Source organism: Lagopus muta, chromosome 17 (genome assembly GCF_023343835.1).
Source record: "Lagopus muta isolate bLagMut1 chromosome 17, bLagMut1 primary, whole genome shotgun sequence".
NCBI lineage: Eukaryota > Metazoa > Chordata > Aves > Galliformes > Phasianidae > Lagopus > Lagopus muta.
The window spans coordinates 4,130,530-4,149,221 of NC_064449.1; the positions used below are offsets into that span (position 1 = coordinate 4,130,530).

General features: G+C 45.5%; 2 protein-coding genes across 7 annotated transcripts in view; both read left to right on the top strand.

The window, feature by feature from the left end:
- The window catches only part of BCR (BCR activator of RhoGEF and GTPase), a 102,570-nt gene extending 92,879 nt beyond the window's left edge, over positions 1-9,691 (top strand). For all 4 annotated transcript variants that reach the window (XM_048963728.1, XM_048963727.1, XM_048963729.1 and 1 more), the window contains 3 exons: positions 485-590; positions 1,576-1,738; positions 2,448-9,691. In XM_048963728.1, coding sequence (XP_048819685.1) covers positions 485-590; positions 1,576-1,738; positions 2,448-2,537 — 359 coding nt within the window. In that variant the 3' untranslated portion in view covers positions 2,538-9,691. The remainder of the gene's footprint in view (positions 1-484; positions 591-1,575; positions 1,739-2,447) is intronic.
- A 1,095-nt stretch (positions 9,692-10,786) lies between these two features.
- Positions 10,787-18,692, top strand: part of SPECC1L (sperm antigen with calponin homology and coiled-coil domains 1 like) — a 57,753-nt gene continuing 49,847 nt past the window's right edge. The window contains exon 1 of one of the 3 annotated variants that reach the window (XM_048963732.1): positions 10,787-10,899. The gene's annotated coding sequence lies outside the window, so the exon portion shown is untranslated. Of the gene's footprint in view, positions 10,900-11,081; positions 11,104-18,266; positions 18,288-18,692 lie in introns of those variants that run through there. The other 2 variants (XM_048963734.1, XM_048963733.1) reach the window with 2 other exon arrangements.

Here is an 18,692-nt window from a genome sequence, read left to right on the forward strand (position 1 = left end):
AAGGGAAGTGGAATGGATCTCAGAAATTAGCTTTGGAATGACATCATCTTGCTGCAAATCTGAGGATGAGCAAATGCCATGATTTTTTGAAAGCAGAAAATGTCCAAGTTTCTGAAGGGCAGGCAAAGAATAGCATGACAGCCTACTTGCTGAGTTTGTGCTTGTTGTTTGCCCATTCAGTCTTCCAAGGAAGTCCTCTTTGGAGAGAGATATGCCTTGTTATATTTAATGAAGGGGAAACATCCTAATGATTGGACATCTGCAAGCAATTGAACTGCTAGAGGGAAAAGGGTTCTCTATCCCTCCAGGAAATCAAGTAGAAAACTAACAGTGAGGCCCTTATGTCTGCCTGGCCTTCCAAAATATGATGCAATTACAGTCCATTCAGCACCAACCATATTTGGTGGTTTGGGACATTATACAGTTCAGTCAATTTCTAATTTACTGCCTGTGGTGATGTTTTATTATTTTTTTTGTCTTGCAGCACTTTCAGATCCCGTTGCAAAGGAAAGCTGTATGTTGAATCTATTGTTATCACTTCCAGAACCCAACCTTGTCACATTCCTTTTCCTTTTGGACCACTTAAAAAGGTAATGTTTGAATCCTTCAGATACTTACTCAACGTGTAAAGTATGGTTATTTTGAAAAAAGGAGCCGCCTTCTCCTGAGCACATGCTGAATCAGGCAAATGAAGAAGCATTTGCTGATTTGATGTGGATGCTCATCAGATCACTATTGCTTCATGCTCGTTTAGTGAAGCACTGCGTTCTCACTGGAACTGAGAGGATTAGAACTGAAGGAGGGGGGTAGCAAAAGTCTCAGGACTTATCTAGTGCAAATGCAAATTGCTGCTGCGATATCTCCACAAAACTGCACCTGCATCAGGAAAAGTTTCAGTATTAATTGTGAAACTTTGTGCTTAAGGACTCGTCAGTACTGTCTCAAAAGGTGTTGCAATCTAACATAACACATCTTTAAAAATTCCAGTTTTGCACTTCTAACTGGAGTTGTCAGCTCCCTGTTTAGACTGGTCTTTCTGATCTTGTCTGTCTTTGCAATATGGTTGCAACTGTGAAAAAATATTTCCATGTGTTTGATACAATAAACTTGTTTAATACATGCACAGTATTTCAATTTCATATGTACATCCAGAGACTGTCAGTGTAGACATCAAAGATGATCTTGTGACTGAGGTTCTGGATTAAAATCCAGGAAATCTGGGCTTGTTTTTGTTACAGACTCTTGTGCCCTTGGGTAAATGTTTTAACCTGCGTGCCTCAGTTTCTCATTTCTGAAACTGGGATGAAAACATTCCTTTATTTCTGCCTCACTTCTGCCTGACCAAACAATCAGCAGGCCCTTTCTCAAACCAGGGTTTGTAGAGTGCCTAAGATTGTAGCTGTCAGGTCAAGGTATTGTTTATGTATACAGTCAATTTGGGGATGTATGGAGAGAGTGCTTGCTTCAATGTCTGTACCTAAATTTTGTATAAAAGGATTAATTATGGTTTCTTGCTGAAGGACATTTCCAAACTCAGATATTTACAAAGATCCAACTTGTCATTTCTTCTTGCAGGGTTGCTGAGAGGGAGAGCATTAACAAGATGTCCCTGCATAATCTTGCAACTGTCTTTGGACCAACGCTGCTCAGACCTTCAGAGAAGGACAGTAAAATCCCTGCCAACCCAACCCAGCCTATAACAATGACTGATAGCTGGTCACTAGAAGTCATGTCCCAGGTAAAATTCAAAATGTGCTACTGAATCATTTAAAGGCAGTAGCTGGGTTAAAGTAAGCTGTAGTCATCTACCAAGGCCTTGTTCAGCTTTCCTCCTTTGTTTTCATAGCAGTTTTGAGAAACATAAACGACTTTCACCTCCCAGTGCAGACGTTTTTGACTCTGTTTACAGAACTGTATTTCTTCAGGCAGTTCAGTTTGTATCTGTACTAATAGTCGATATGCACACATCCTGCATTCTTTCTTTGTGCACAGTAAGGTTTTGGAGAGCAGTCTCAAGGCTTTTTGAGTGCTGTGTTACAAGCCTAGGATAAAAGGACTGTTCTTCCACAATGCTCAATAATCCTTGCTAGATTCAGATTTCTTTTGCCCTTGCAGCCTTCTTAAAGCAGTGCAGACAGCTAGAGGAACCTGGAGGCTGTGTTAGCTCATCATGCTGTTTTGTACTTCCCTTATTGAGTGACAGCAAATCATAGATCAAATTTTTTCAACAAAGTGGAACATCAACACTTGCTATCCTTGAAGCTGAAAAGTGCCTCCAAAGCATTGGAGTTTTTAATATTCCTCCCGATACTATGCACTGTATTAAACTAGTAAGTGCAAAGAAATTCCTATGCAGAGCCATGCAGTCACGTCTGCCAGCTGTAAAACAGCCAGCATGACAATGAATTAACAAGGCTTTATTTTTACCTATTCCCTTCTCTTTCCAGGTTCAAGTCCTTCTGTACTTCCTGCAGCTAGAGACCATCCCTACCCCAGACAGCAAGAGGCAAAGTATTCTCTTTTCCACCGAGGTGTAGATGTCTGTGATGCCAACAGGACTCCAAAAAAAACCACACCACAAACCCAACCTGTTCTTGGCATGAATCTGCCACTCTTGAAAAAAGGAAGACTGGTGTTTCTTCAGACATTTCTGGCCTGTTCCTGTTCTGGGGAATTACGGCCATCAGTGCTTCTGCTGTTTGTTAACCAGTGGCAAGCTGAAGAGAAGGTAGAAAAATACCTACTTTTGATCAGGAGAATGAGAATCGAAGTGGAGATAGAGCTGTGCAGAACCTCCACTAGAAGGAGCAATAGACACTTGAACAGATGCACCACGGAGTGTGGCTGTTACTCTTGTTGGGAATGTGATGGAAAGTATTCCTCATTTTATGGATTTGTCATAAAGAAACGTCAAGATTTCTAATGGACCACTTGATAGGATACCCGTTTTTGGGTGAGAGGGAGTTAAAGGATCTATCACAACTGTGTCTTTAATAACTGCTGTTTTTAAAGTACTGTTCTAGGCTACAAAAATAGCATTGCTTTGCAAGAAGAGGAAAGAAGGGAAGGGTCTGGGATCTAAGACACCCTCCTCTGAAATTGAAGTCCTGACCTGAACAGGGTTCTAAAGAAGTGAAACAGTTTTGCATACAACTCAAACTTTTTTATTTGTCTTGCCCACCCCTTCTCCTGCAAATGTTTATACAAGGAGATGCTGTGCTCTTGCCTATGTTGCACTTCTGATGGAGTGATTTTTTGGGGGGTGGGGGTGTTGAAGGGCCCAGACTCAATGATTTTTCACTACAAATAAATACAGCAAATTAAAGAGAGGCAGGGACGGTTTGAGTCGGTGCTTTGTGATTCGTTGGTTGTTTGCATATAAAAGCAGGAGCAATATTATCCAGAGAGGATTGCTGAATTCCTTAGACTCTGCCAAACTTAATGAAAATTAATTGGGAAGGCTGTTAATTCCCAACACTCCAAAGAAAAGATGTTAACACTGCAAAAATAATTGAAGCATCCGTGGACAAAACAAATTATTAGTGGTTATCAGGTTGCCTGGCTGCTTACTCCTATCAGAACATATTTTTTAATATATAGATATATACTTGAATTTTGGAGGCTTTGTATGTGCATTGCTTCTACGAGAGTCATCTTCTGATAGCTGCTTTGATAAATATGTCAGAATGTACTTTATGGACAGCCTAGCCAGTAGCATGCATGTGTCCTCTTCAGAAATGTCAAGCCTGTGTTAAGTAAGAGCAGTGAAGGGGTTTCTGTGGAACCACACGGAGCTGTACAGCAGGTCTCACTAAATACTGGGCTGGTGTCTTCCTGCCTAACTTGGTCAGAGCCACGGGGGTTACACAGGTGTAAAGGACAGCAGTGTTCGTCTAGGGAACTGAAAGCAAAATCTCATTGCTGGCATCCAGAGCAAAGTGTTCTGGCTATGAAGCAGCTGTGCCAAACGTCCTGGGAGAGGTGGGAATCACTCCATTGTCATTAACAACTCCAGCCCCCGTTGCTTCATACCCAGTTATGCAGCATCCGTTTGGTGGCAACCATCCAGGCAAGAAGAAGAGTGTAGCATGAAGACAAGGGGAGGAATCAGCAAGGAGAAAGGGAGGGAAGGACAGATCTTGATTGGTGTAGTTGGGTTGCCAACATCATTTGAGGAGAAACTCCACAGAGAAAGCAACCCCCGTGATGCTGAATTTTATGTTTTCTGATGAGTGACCTGCAGTGTCTCAGTTACAAAAATATACATAAAAAACCACCAACAAAGGAGTCTTTCAAACAAATGGAGAGAAAGAAATAACGGAAGGGAAATGATTTTGTAGTCAATGTAATTTTGACTGCTGCATAATATTAGAAAATATTGTACTGTGAAGTTACAAATTCAAAAAGGAAAAAAATAGAAATTCCGATTTTGTGAGTATATCAACATTTTGCATGCTATGTAAGGATCCTTATAGGAATTTAATATTGCTTAGTATCCCTCCCTTCTTAGGTCTGGGAGCAAACCTCTTTGTAATGTAACGTACAACTAGAAATTCCTTCTCTCTTATATGTATTTCCATTACATTCCGACTTCTGAATCTGGAAAACAGAAAACATGTTTATAGTAGGAGGTGCTTTTGGGGGGAGGGAGGGGATGAAGGCAAGAAAACTTGAAGGCTTAGCATTTTTTGTATTTATTTCTGTCTTTTTGAAGGTAAAAATTAGTCACAATCTTGACAACTTTCGACTTAAGTCAGGCAAACAGTAAACCACAGCGTGGTTTTGGTTTTATGTATTTGTTCTCATTTCCACCTAGCAGATCCATAACAATCCTTTTCCTGCTGGCTGCACAGCTGCCCATTCCAAGCTGCTGTGTGGTGCATCTGAGGCAGTGGCGCTGCTGCTGACTGCATTGGAAGGAAAAAAGGCCCACAGACCAACAGCAGGAGCAAAGTGCAGGAGACGGTTGGGTGCCAGAGCCCTTTCCTTTCCGTGTTCAGAATCTGTGGCTGCCCTTTGCAGTGTTGAAACTGGAAAGCAATACCATAATGACTGTGCCAATTTACTTTTACCCCATTTTTTATTTTTATTTATATAGGAAATTAATATTAATATTAAGTTACTGATGTACGGCGTGTAACTATGAGAAACGGCTTTTGCTTGGTTACTGTTACAGGTTGTTGCTTTAGTCTCTCAATTACGATGCTCAGTTCTAATGTAACGTAATCTAACATGCAGGCATGTGGATCAGGGAAAAAAGGTAATTTAACGTAACCCATTAATTATTTCTGTTGAGTATGTTTTCCCCAAAGCTGGTAATTTTGGGCTGGAAAAAACAGCGGATGTTTCTGCTAATGATGAAATCATGGACTGATTTGAAAGACGAGAATTGATTTTTTGAATTGCTGTTAATTTTGCAATTTAAGTTTTTTTCAGATAGACGTTTGTGTTCAGAAATGAAGCGTTTCCAAAAAGCTTTTGTATTCTTTTCCAAGGGATGTTGTGGGCCTGGGTTTTTTCTTAAACTTTGTTGTGTTTTTAATAAGCCTTATCACACTTACAACATAAAGGGACTTGTAAAAACGTGGCTTTACAGAAGGCCTTCTGATTTAAGAGCTGTGTCAGAAAACCTAACTTCTGCATTTCCCGTAAGAAAATATACAGTGTACAATATAAACAACATAAGAGCAAATTACCCTTTAAAACTGCACTGAGTTTGTGTTCTTTCTGTTTCTATTGCATTGGAAAGAAATTTCTAAAGAAGCAGCTGAAACATCAACAGCTTCAGCAGAAATACTGCAGGTCTTTAGGACAGACTGTGCCTCCAGTGTGAGAAAGAAGCATAGGTTTCTTGGCAGTTAGAAACTATTCTAAAATTCTCTTTTAAAAAACAAAAACAAAAACAGTGATCAGTTGGTTTTTTTTTTTTTTTTTTTTTTTTTAATTAAAAAGTAAAGCAAAATAAGGGAAAAGGTTTTAATGATGGGCAAGAAGAAAATAGTGCTACATCACTCTCAGCTTTGTTTTGTGTGTGCTTTTCGTGGGAGGGTGTTGAAATTAAACTGAAACACATCCGTTGAAATGCTGCTGGTGTTCTTTATCCTTGCACAACTTTAAGCAAGTTGAGGTGCAGCCAAGCTATTGCAGGCTTCTAACGCTGCTATTTTTTTGTATATCAGCTAAGGGCAAAGTACAGCTGTGCACTGACTGTATTTGCTGATGCCAACTGCTCGCCTTGATTCCACCTTTCCATTGCTCATGCTAAGGCTGTCAGCGTGCAGATGAAGCAGAACTGCAATGTGTTGCGTTGGCCACGAGGTGGTGGAACCACAGAGTGTTTGATGGAAGCTGCAGTATTTCCACAGCTTATTCATTTTACCTGTTTAAAATTGTGTCTCACCATTGAGTTACTTTTATATGAGTTTATTTAAATGGATGTACTGTTCTGCAAAGCATACGTGGAGCTCTAAGCTTGCCTGTCACCCACTGTAACACTGGAAGGCATGGCAACTTGTTCATTTCTCTTACTGTACCGTTCTTGAAGTATGCACAGAATGTAAATTGACCAGCACAACTTTCAGAGATACTGAAAATCTGATGGAGAGAAAAGCGACCCTCTCTGGTTCCTCACTGGTTGCTGAGTCCTTTGTTTTCAGGGCTTGTTCTGCTGAGGCAGTGCTGTCAGATGTGGCATTCCCACCATGGCAATGTTAGGAAGAAGTGGGAAATGTTTGAGAAAAGCTTCTGCTCTTTCTCTCTTCAATTCAAAAAGAGAGAAACTTGCAGTAATAGAAGACCAACAAATTCACGCTAGATTTGAGGGATTTGCTTCTGTTCCTTACAGAAAAATCTGAAAAAGGAAGGAAATATGTTCAGAATAATCAAAATTTGGAGTCGTTGGAAGTCAGTCACTTGTTCCTCCTTGGGTTTTCGTTTAGTCCAGTTACGTTTTGCTTTGGAAGCTTTGCTAACATCCCTTTGTAGTGCTGCCTGAAAAATCAGATACCATCCACTTCCTTTAACACGGGGTTCTTGCAGCTGAGATCACGGAGCCTTACAATGAATATCAGCAATCTTCCATTCGCAGCCAGAATTAAATGGATACCTGTGTGCATTCCATGGAAGTTTTCACTGGGTAGATGAAAGTATGTGGATCTTCCTTAAAATCAAGAAAGGACTGCTGATAGAAGGAGGTACTCACAGCTAATTGTTATTTCTTACCAAAGTCTTAGGGAAGAAAGATGACATAAATTGAAAAAAAAACAACCAAAAAACAATTAGGAATCACTCTGATAAGATGATCTGGAACTGTACAAAGCAGAAGCTCTCCTTTCAAGTTACAGAAGAAGACCTGTGGCCTCAATAACTGACTGCCTTGTCAGTAAATAAACATAAATTTAGGAATGCCAGGAATTCAGCTGCTGCAGCCTCCCTTCTGATGTGCTGCAGCCCTCTTTCTCACTACTGAATCTTCACAGTTCAGTGCCAAGAAAGCAAAGCTTATCACATGCTCTGTACATTTTTTTTTCCTCCATGGCAACAGAGCACCAGAGTCTGTGTTAAACCAAAGGTGAAACGCTACTGCAAAGAAAAATGGAACCAGGAGGTTAGAATACAGCTTAAGCTGGAAGAGGCTGCTTCTGAGCTGCAAGGATAGAATACCACGACTCCCTGCAGTGATTGAATGGTGCAAACAGTAGGGCCAAGGCAAAAGGAGCATATGCATTATCTCGGTTCTGCCAGGAGCAGGTGCTAGATTTAGGCCTGGGTCAAGCAAACGTGCTAATGCTAGAACGAGAAAACTGTTCAAGGGCCTCCACTGTTGATTCTGCCACTCTATAGTAGAATTGGAGGACACCACTGTAAAAGCATGCAGTGACCTGTGCAAATACATGCCACATCACTTTACTTTCTACTGTCACGTTTCCTCTTTCAGTAAGAGACCCTCCCCTTTTCTATCAGAAACCACATCATCCTATACTGTAGAAATGAGTTTATAGCAGGGCTATTCCTGGAGATGGCTGGAATATTTCCAGCTTTCTGGTACAGAGTGGACCAGGTAGTGTTAATGCTCCAGGCTTGTGCAGGCTTGTTTTGCAAGTAAGATATGTTCTATTTTTTTGCCTGCTCAAGCATACTTGGGAATGAATATGATCACAGAGTGCCCAAGCCTAGAAAAAATATTTGTTTTACTGCTCTGCCTTAATTGCAGTCATGTTCAAATCATCTCATTGAAATGATTCATCAGAACGGAGAATTCTTCTTGGATTTTTTGCTAGGGCTTGTGTTTGTGTAATTATTGCAGTGACAAGATGTTCTGAGATTTCAAGGCATTCTACAGATCAACCATTTATCTGCAGAGTGATTTCTATTGCAGGACCAGTTTATATCCCTGTGGATGTGTGGAAGAGCATGCTTGTATACAAAACAGCTTCCTGCCTGGAAAGAGAACATAGCTGCTTCCCACAGATGGCCAAAGAACCACAATGGGAAGAGCCCACCAGTGAGCAGATGGCTTTGCTCCTTAGAGGCTCACGTTTTCCCTGTGAGGCGAAGCCCAGAAAGCAATTATGGGGTCAGACCCATCTTTTTATAGTGCCTAATTGAATTATCAACCGCCAATATAAATAGGCAAGCTCAAATTTCTTCCATTTTAGTCATGTTTGGGAGAGGACTTCCATAACCATTATGGGGTTATGGAAATAGCTGAAAACTGATCTGAATATTAAAACTCCTTCAAATACAGCAGTAACATAATGAAAATGCTGACTGCTGACATAGCAGAAAGGTTCTTCACAACAGCCTCTTCTAATGCATCCACTCTGATCTCTTCCTCATTGCTTCTCACAGCCTAGGAGAAATCTTGTCTTGAGCTCCACAGCAACATACAAAAACTTCTGCAAGTCATTCAGTAATTTGGAATCCCGGATACACAAGGACAGATCTTTTACAGAGATGGGATATCAGTGCTAAAAGTGACTAGGTACTATCCACGGCAGCAAAAAGAGGGTGAAGAATTAATGCTGGATGACAAAGAGCAGCACAGTGGTCGGGTGAAGTTAAGTATGATCTCATGGAAGGACACATGTGACGTGTTGTCCTTCCTGTGTCTGTCCAGCAAAAAGCAATGGGAGCAAAACAAAGCCTTCTCTTGCCTATATTGGTTATATAGTTTGTTCTTATCTCTATTACATGTGTTTATAATCCATGAAGAATGCCAGTGAAAGGAGGTCATAAGACTAAATATAAATACAATTAAATTATATAATTAGTGATAATTTATCAGGCGTAGAAGAAAAAACAACTTGTTACTGTTTGGATAATTTGGGGTTTCTTCAGAATTAATACTGCTGGAGTTGTTGTCACTTCACCGTGTTACAGAGGCTGGTTTTGACGTTTCATACTGCTGTTGTCAGTGCTTCGGTATCTCAGTGCTCTGTTTTTGCAAAGAAAACCAACCCTAAGAGCTTACTACTGAAAGGTGTTGAAATGACTGAATATCTCTCAGTTTAGGCACATGTGATGAAAAATGGAAAAAAGGGGGAAAATAATCATTCAGGATTTTCTTTTTTTTAATTTTCTGAGATAAGTGGTATGAAAGGGATACAAAAACTGTATTGGGGGGAAAAAGTCTAAGGCATTTGTAGCCTTTCTTTGTACACAGTGTTAAATAAAATCTCCTGTATCTGTTCGTCAGGGTTCTTTGGGTCTTATTTAATGAAGAACCGGGCCTACATTAAACTCAGTGTGTGAATTGTGTTTGACTGAGATTGCCAAAGGTCTGGAAGTGACCACTCCTACTGCTTCCAAATTAGAGCTACTGCATTTTTTACAAGGTAAAAGCTGTATGACTTCAGTGAAATCTACAGGCTAGCAGAAGGCCATTGCTGAATTAAAGCAACTGCAATATACAGGAACAGCACGAAAGGCAGGGAAGTAGCTGGGTAAAATGCGTTAGCAGGTATGTAATTAACATTATCAGGTATTTAATCCCTTTAATCCCTTACCAGGATTATTTACTGATGCAGCCAGCCTCACACCTCACAGCTTTCCATCACTGATATTTACTATGAAGTCAGCTTTGGCCTCGCTAAATATTGCATTAAATGAGCGTTTTGTAGCAATCGAGGTGCAAATGGAATCACTTATTTAAATCAGGCTCTCCCAAGGGAACTCGATGGGCGTTACTAACACTTCTTCCCCACTGTGGATCTGTATAATATAGCTTCAGATTTGCTTTCTTAGAGCTTCAATGCGGAATCCTTCTGTAAAATGGCTCTTGCTGACCTAGCAGACTTGCACTGCAGCAGATCAGGATACGCAGGGCTGCCTCCTGACCGGGCCTCTGCTCAGCCTGCCCTGCTGCCCTGCCTCAGCTCTCCCCTCACGTCCAGCCGCTCTCCCCCTTCACAAAGACCCGGGCTGAGCAGTGCCTCCATTTTCCAGAGAAACCCCTGCCAGCACGGAAAGATGGGGCGACACCTTCATCGCAACCTGATCCCATAAACACGTAAGAAACGCTTTCCCTGTAAAGGTAACCAAGCTGTGCTGCAGCACCGAGCAGCGAACGGCCGCTCCCTCAGGTGCCGCGCGGCACGAGCAGAGCGCCGCCCGCCAATAGGAGCGCGCGCGGCGCCACGGCGCACGCGCCTCCTCGGCCCCGGGTTGGCTCCGGAGTGGGACGGCTGGCGCACGCGCAGTGCGGCGGCACCGCCCGCGAGGGGCGGGACGGGGCGAGGTGGGGGGGGGGGGGCTCCCTGCCGTCCGCGCGCGCCCCTCCGCGCCCCCTCCGCCTCCCGCCGGCGGCGCGCGCGGCCCGACCCGGCCCGGCCCCGTCCCCTCACGTCGGGCCGCGCCGCGAAGACGCGGGAAGGAGGAGGAGGAGGAGGCGGCTGCCCGGTAAGCGCCGAGCGCCGGCCCCGACCCCCGAGGGTCCCCTCTCAGGGCCGCGAAGGCCCCGCAGGCCGTGCCCCGGGCTCCTCCCCCCGCCTCGCCCTCAGGGGCCTCGCCGTCCGGCGGCCGTTCCGTGCCCGGGGGCGGCCTGAAGGAACGGCGGGGCGGCGCGGCCGCGCTGAGGGACCGGAGCCGGATTGTGGGGCGGGGGTGAGAGCTGCGTTCCGACGTTCTGTTCCCGTGTGCGGAGCGCTGCTGCCGGTGCGCAGCGGGCGTTGCTGCTGCTGCCCGGCGTTATCCGGGCTGGGGAAAGGGATCCTGGAGCTGCGCCGCAGTGACAGCGCAGAGCGGCTCTGAGGGCGGCAGCGCAGCAGCGACGCTCGATCCGCTCCGTGCCAGGAGCCACAAACGGTGCTTGTGGAGCGGCAGATGTGTTTCGAGTTGTTGTTCCTCTGAGTGAAAAAGTGCCGTGCACTCCGGCTGAGGACGCGGCCAGAGAGAGCTCTGCTCGCCCTAAAGGCAAACACAGCCCTGTGCTTCCTGCACAGCCCTGCTCGGCGTGGACTTCGGCTGCCTGAGGTGGAACTGAGGCAGGAACGCTCTGTGAGCCCTGCAGGAGCTCAGCAGTACATAATGCCTCCTCCAGCCCTCCTCCAGGTTGCTGTTAGGTGGTAGCTAACAAAAATGCAAAGAATGGTTTTCTTCTCCACAAGAAAAGTCAGGCTCTGACACAGCCTGCCCATGGGGTGCTGGGGTCGCTGACCCCACAGGTGCTGGGGAACAGGGCAGGTATCACACTGAGTGATGTGGCCTGAGTGGTTCCAGGGCTGGGAACAGATAGTCTTGCATAATGATCTGAAAAAGTGAGATGGGAGTACGTTGTGTGATGGTATCACTACGTTTTCAGCTGATGGAAAAGTCAGCTCGTAGGCCCCTGGGCTGTGTGGAGTAAGGAAAGAAAGAATCTGCATTTTTTTTTCAGTTGTTTTCTTGTTGCTGAAACCCCATGTCTGATTTCTTTACTCAATACAGGACGTGGCTGTGGAGAACAAAGCATCTGAGATGTTTTTAATTCATTCTCCTATTTCTGTCAAATACAGTGCTGTGTAATTAAACCCCACAGCCCATATTTCCCAGTCCTTTTGTCTGCTTGGAGCAGCTCGTTGATGGGACTTTTGTCGTGGACGTTGATAGTAATCTGTAGTTTTATTGACTTTAGCTCTATGAAGCACTGCTTTATTACAGTGTGACAGTGGCAGAACGTCACAACGGCACCTCCAGATCTCCAGGACTGTGCTTCTGGTGTATTGAAGCTGGGTGAAGTTTCACCTTCCCTTCTACCTGAAGGCAGTAGAGTCCTGTGGCATTTAGGCACACTGGGCCTGTCCCTAGGAGTCCCTCCAAGAAACCTGGGGCGTTAGGCTGGGCCTGGCTGCCTGCTGCACATCCTCAGTGCAGTGCTGGCACCAGCACTTCTGGCCTCAGTGGACAATGATCTCTGGGCTGTTATAACTTTCATTGCACTGAGTAATAGATGAGGTAGCATAAATGAGGTGTGAATAAATGCATGCTTCCAGGTAGCATGGTGTAGGGTAGTGAGTTTATGCTGTTTTTGTTCCAGTACAAAAGAAGAGACGGAGCGAGCGTTGGGAATTTCTAAAGGGATCTTTCACAGACATACTTCAGAAGTTCCATTTTTTGTTCTTTCTCCTTGATCTTGTAATGTTAGAGCCTGTCTTGCCGACCAGGATCCAGTTCTAGGAACTTGTAATGCTGTTAGCGTGACCGAATCTCCATGGCGCAGTGGGAAAAGCAGCATCACAAATGTTATGCTTGTACTTCCTGACTTCAGAAATCACCCCATTTGATCTTATTTTTAGTCCTCTTACTGAAAAAGGGAAAATAAGCAGGCCTTAGAGGCTCAGTTATAAGCTTGGATGTGGCCTGACGTGACGACTCACAGGGAGTGCACTTCTTGTTTCTTTTGAGCTTACTCCAGATGAAACGATCAGAGCAACCCAGCCTCTGGAACACTTAGCAGCTTAGTGCAGCCGGAGAGTGATCATAGGATCCTGTCCCTCTTCAGATAAATAATTCATTGTTCACATGCTCATGGACATGCATGGTTTTCTTCGGGAAAGCTTCTGTAAGGGCACTGGGACTTCTGATCTTCATTATTGTAAGTAAACGGCTCCTGATAATTTTGCAAAGGACAAATACATGGCAGAACTGGGAGTAACAAAAAGAGGAATTCACAAGTAAATGGTGAAGTAGGTGAAAAGAGACCACTTAAAGGAGGGGAAAAAAAAAAGGTGAATAAAGGTAGTACTGAAGTACTCAGGTGATGTATTTGATGACATCAGCCTGAAAGTAATGCTATGATTTGTCTTCATTTTGGCCATTTAGCCCATGTGGGGTGCTTCTTTGCACACATGCAGTGCATGGCCTGATGGGATGTGTATTTGGGATGTGGACAGCTTGACCAGGAGTCTGCCTTCCTTCCAGTTCTCCCTCAAACTTCGTGTTCTTAACCCGTTTCTGTGTGTGTGTTCTTAATTAAAAGCACTCGCAGTAGTTCTGGCAGACAGAGCCTTCCTGAACATTCAGCTCTGGAATGATTTGCAGTTTGAGACTGCGCTGGGTTCTCCTGCAGCAGTTCATTCCCTGTGAGGTGCTGCAGCCCTGGGGCTGACAGGGACACAGCCGGAGGAGTGATATGTTACAGCTTGGCTCTCTCCAGTTAGCCATGAGAGGCTCCATAGTATCCCCAGCAATTCTGTGTGACTCAAATGCATATCTGCAGGCTCACATTCAGGCAGGTAAATGTCGCTGGTGCTAGCATGGTGTTTAGGAAGGATTTGCATGCAGTTCTGTCTCATCTCTGTCTGCTAAGCCTGAAGGTTTTAAAACCAAGTCATGAGTGTGCAGTTGTCAGGTTTCAGAGACAAGAAGGTGGCTCAGAGCACAGGGCTCATAGCCAGACAGAGCTGACCTTCAGCTCTGCTAGCAGCCTCTGTGTTCTGTCTTCAGATTGCTCATGGGTTTCCTCATCCAGTTGATGTGGCCCCACAGAGTGGTGGTGGGGCAGCAGCATGGGGCTGCTCCCAGCAGGGTGGCAGCTGTGCCGTGTGGTCTCGCTCTGAGCTCAGGCTGGTGTGGAGCAGTGCCCCACGGGGGGAGCCTTCCTCTCATTCCCAGTTCCGTGGCCTGCTGCTCTGCGTAATGCCTGGTAATTATAAGGTGAGTCAGATCAGCCCTGATCTGATGAAAAAAACTAACTCATCAGAAAACGAGCTGCGATCTCTAGAACTGAAACGAGGGAGAGGACAGAGGAAGGGGTGGGACTGTCTCTTTTGGTGGCAGGGTACAATTAAATGATTTTCACAACCGGCTTAAGCAATCCCCAGAAGGCATTTCCCTCCCCCAGCCCCAGCAGGACTGGTTTACAGATGGACTATTCACACTCATGCCGTTTGCTCGGCCCAGCTGTGACCAGAACCCGGACATCCCCTGCTGGAAATCCAGGTGTGAGCCCTGGGGCTGGGATGGCTTCAGGTGGTGCGGCCCTTCAGGAATGCTGCCGGGCCAGGTCAGCGATGGAATGGGCATGGTGAGCACCCTGCTGTCTCTCAGCAGCAGCAGTGCAGGCAGCATTAGTCCTCAAGTTGAGGATGCATGAATCAGCATCTGATAAGAACAGATTGATAGTTGGGACCGAGCTGCAAACAGGAAGCAGGCGTTGGGGATTTTGCACAAATCGATGATCCGATAGAGTATTTTGGATGAATGTTTGATTTGGGTGAATTTATTCACTTTCAGGTTTGGCCTGTACATACTTGTGCTGGAAAGCACTGCTCTGGCTCCTCAGGCAGCACAATGCATGTCTATTAGTGTTCTCTGTCCCCCTTCTTCTAATGGGAGCCAGCATACCGACCTCATTCCTCTCCCTGTTGCTCTCATGCTGTTACAGGCTTAGTGCAGCTGCTGGTAGCAGAGTTCAGCTGGCAGAGGTGAGTGGAGACAGGGGAAAGGCCACTGTTGCACTCTGTCCTGGGTATAGGAGTGCCATGAGGTGTTACTGCTGAGCTGAAAGGGAAGGAAGCTGTCGTGCCAAGTTCCCTGCTCTTCAGATAGCATGTTGCTCTTTGTGCAAGTGCTTCCTTGGCTGCAGAAGGAGAATCTCCACAGGGCAACCTAAGTGTGGGTTAAATAATAGAATATGTGCTTAAGGTTACGTGATTCTAAATACACCTTTGTAGCTGGAGGGTGATTGGCTTGTGCAATAACAGTTATTTCAGAGCTCCCTGAAATAGCTGGTAGGTGACGATGGGATCACAGGGTTACCTACCACCTATCACTTGCTGATTGCAGTTTAAGGCAGCCAGTCCTCTGGCCAGGAAATGTGTGGTGTAATAATTTTGCTTTTATTTTTAACCCAGAAAGCCTGCAGTGCCGAAACAGTGCTTCTGTTCTAATGCAGTGCTAACCTGAGAGCTTTGTAGAGAAGATGGATACTTCTGCCAAGTCTGCTTAAACCTTTTAAGTCTGACAGAGAGTTGTAATGACAATCCAGGAAATAGGTCTGTACTGTATCTGTATGTGTGTAGTTTGAAGTTTGGATGCAAGTGTGAATTTTACTACGAGGTGCAGAATGGAGGAGAGAAGGCTGTGAGGGGTGACCACATCGCTCTCTATAATACCCTGAAAGGAGGTGGTGGTGAGGTGGGGATCAGCCTCTGCTCCTGGGGAACAGCAATAGAATGAGAAGTGACGGTGTCATGGTGCACAGGATGGGTTCAGGTCAGATTTTGGCAACAGTTTCTTCTCTGAGAGAGCAGTGATGCACTGGCACAGCTGCCCAGGGGCTGCTGGGGTCACTGTCCCTGGGGCCGTTGTTCTGCTCGGCAGAGCTGCCAGCAGAGCTTCCCCAGGTGCTGCTCACAGTTTGTGCTGGGAAGGGCAGCGGAGCCCGTCTGATGGATGCTTGTTTTCTTCTGTCCTCAGCAGTGGTTTGAAATAACGTCTGTTTAAGGTAGGAGCTTGGAAACAAGGCGTTATTTAATTTTGTTATGAAAAGGCTTTTTTAGAGCACGGCCTGTTAGTTAGGAGCTCTGAGCTGCTCTTGTCACTTGTCTGGAATGCGAAGCATTGCAACGGGTGCACGTTGCTCACAGCACTTACAGCTCTGCAGTTTTCTCCAAACAAGGAGCAGAGGAATGGAGGTGCACAACGGCCTCTTCTCACCCACAGCTCTCTTCTTTCTTCCTTTGGGTTTCAAAAGAAAAATAGCAATATCAGTACTGCCTTAACAGCACTGCTCGTTTGTCTCACTGGAACTTGGCTTTGGCTGTCGGCCTTTCAGTGCAGTGGTGGTGGTTTGCAGGCAGCCCCGCTCTGCCCACTCTATGCCATTTGGGCTCCCATGGGCTGTTCATCACCTTCCCCAGGAGATGTCCTGTAGAAGCTGTGAAGTGCCTTTGATCTCATGTCTGCCCCTCGCTGGGGCTCCTTTGAGTCCAAATGCGGCCCTTAGGTTGGGGCTGGGGAACAGCACGTACCAGCTGATGTGTGGGTGGGCAGGAGAGATGGATTTGCTGAGCTCCGCGTTTGCTTTATGGTTTTGTGTTACTTTCTCAGTAATTCCTGGTATTGCTTTTACTTTTTTGACTTCTCCCAAATGCTGCGAATCAAAGCACTGAAGTCACGCTGAGCAGTGTTGATCTGTTCAGAACATGCCTCCATCTGACTGCTGTGATGTGCAGCTTTGTGGGCTGGGGGTGTGAGCAGTGCATGCTATGTGTCTCTGCCCTGGTAGCTTATTTCATGTTCCAGACGTGGAGTTGGTGGTAGTTATGCTCTCTTGCCTGCAGAGACTTGAAGACATTCTGATGCGTCTTTTACAGGAGGCTGGAGGGGTTGTATTGCATAATCTTTCCTTTGCTTTTCCGCCTTTTGAGACTCTCTTTGTGGCCTAAAAATGTCGTTCCCTGCTTGTTTGGGCAGAAGTCATCAGCCTGCATACATCAAATCCAAGGAATTTGTACACAGAGAGTGAGCGTACCGAGTGCAGGGCTCGGTTTGAAGATAGCCATTTCCTTCTGCATTCTGGACATCTGCTTTGTTCATCAGCGCTTCCAAAAAGGCTGTGTCCTCAGATGTGAGGGATCACATCTCTTTACTTTTAAGTAACTCTTGAGAGGCATTCTGATACTATTTACCACATTTTGTTGGAAAACGTTAATAGGTGAAACAACGTACTCCTCCATGAGGTATCTTCAGCAAGCAGCAGACAGCTGGTGCCTTGTTTGCTGCTGGATGCCCTCTTGCCTTACAGGCTCAGGAAACTGCTTTCTGTTCCTCTTACCTCTGTGACAGCAAGATTTGCATAAAGAAGCATATGAAGAAAGGTAAGAAATCACCCCAGCACTCAGGTCTCTAAAAGCTGTAGGTACATACAGGGGCAGCCCTGTGAGCGCTGCCTACCGCCAGGCTGGGTGCATCAGCCCAGGAGCCTCAGGAGCAGCGTCGTGCTATTGGGCAGGGAGCTCTCAAATTATTATTTATGGTGCCGTGTTTGCAGCTGCATGAAGCACCGGGTTGGAGCCACACACTGCCAGAGCTGCATCCTGGCTGGATCTGCCTTTGTGTCCTGTGCCATGTGTGCTGCTGAGAGAGAGAGCTCTGGAAGGGGATACAGGTTGGAGGCAGCACTTGCATTGCATGTCAGGAATGTGGTCTTTCTATCTGATAGCTGGGGCTCATTTGGGCATTTTTCCATCCTGATTAATGCTACAATTGATACTGTAATGCTGGCATTAATCAAATGGCTGCAGTAACGCTTCGTGCCCTGCTGGTGGGTCGGTGTTCTGTTGGTGTGTGCTGGGGGCACTCCCAGGAGCAGCTCAGGGGGTTGCAGGCTGTGTTCTGCTGTTTGTGCTGAGCTCCTCTCTGCTCTTTGCTTTGGGTTTTCTGAGGTAGGAGGGAGTGTGTCAGGGGAGGGAAGGCTTTGGTAACTTGTTTCTCCCTGGGGTAAGTTATGAACTGCAGTCCTGTATGGAATGTTTGCTCTTTAAAACCATGATGAAATGTTATTTTAGCTCTTACCTGAATTACATCGTGTTGCACGTTAAGCTCACGCAGATTACTTTATTTTCACTTATTGAAATCACTGCTGTTGAAGTGAACGTTGCAAGAATAGAAGGTTTATTGTTTCTCCAGTGTGCTATGGGTCACTTTTTATGTAATCAGTAGGACATTACAATTATTTGTAATGGAGCCAGTTTTGCACCACTTTCTCTTCACACTCGCTGTCCTCTTTGTTCTTTTCAGTTCTTCTTTTCAGTGGAATAAGATCAAAAGCACGTGGAAGCGTTTGACTCACAAACATGGAAAAGGCAAGAAGCGTGAGCATGGCAGCGTGGTCCTGCCTCTAAACATCACCTTGTGGGGAGGTGTTGGTGTACAGCAAGCGCTTCGCCTTCACGGGGCTTCTCTGGCGGGGGCTTTTCTGGTTTGGGCTTTGTTGTGTTTTTCTTAGGAGTGTCCCATTTCAGATGATTCCTCGGCGATGTGTTGCTCTGCGCGGGCGTTCTGGTTCCTGGTAGCAGCATGGCAGCACTGCTGCATTGCTGACATTCTGATGGGGGAAACTGCAGCAGTGGACAAAGTTTTCTGTGTCTGTTCGTGCCAGAGTTCAAGAGTCTGGAAGCTATAAACAAATATTTTCAGTGTCTTAAAATGAGACTTTGTATTAATGGCGCTGAGGGATCTGAAGATATAAAGCTTTGGGAGTTTTACTG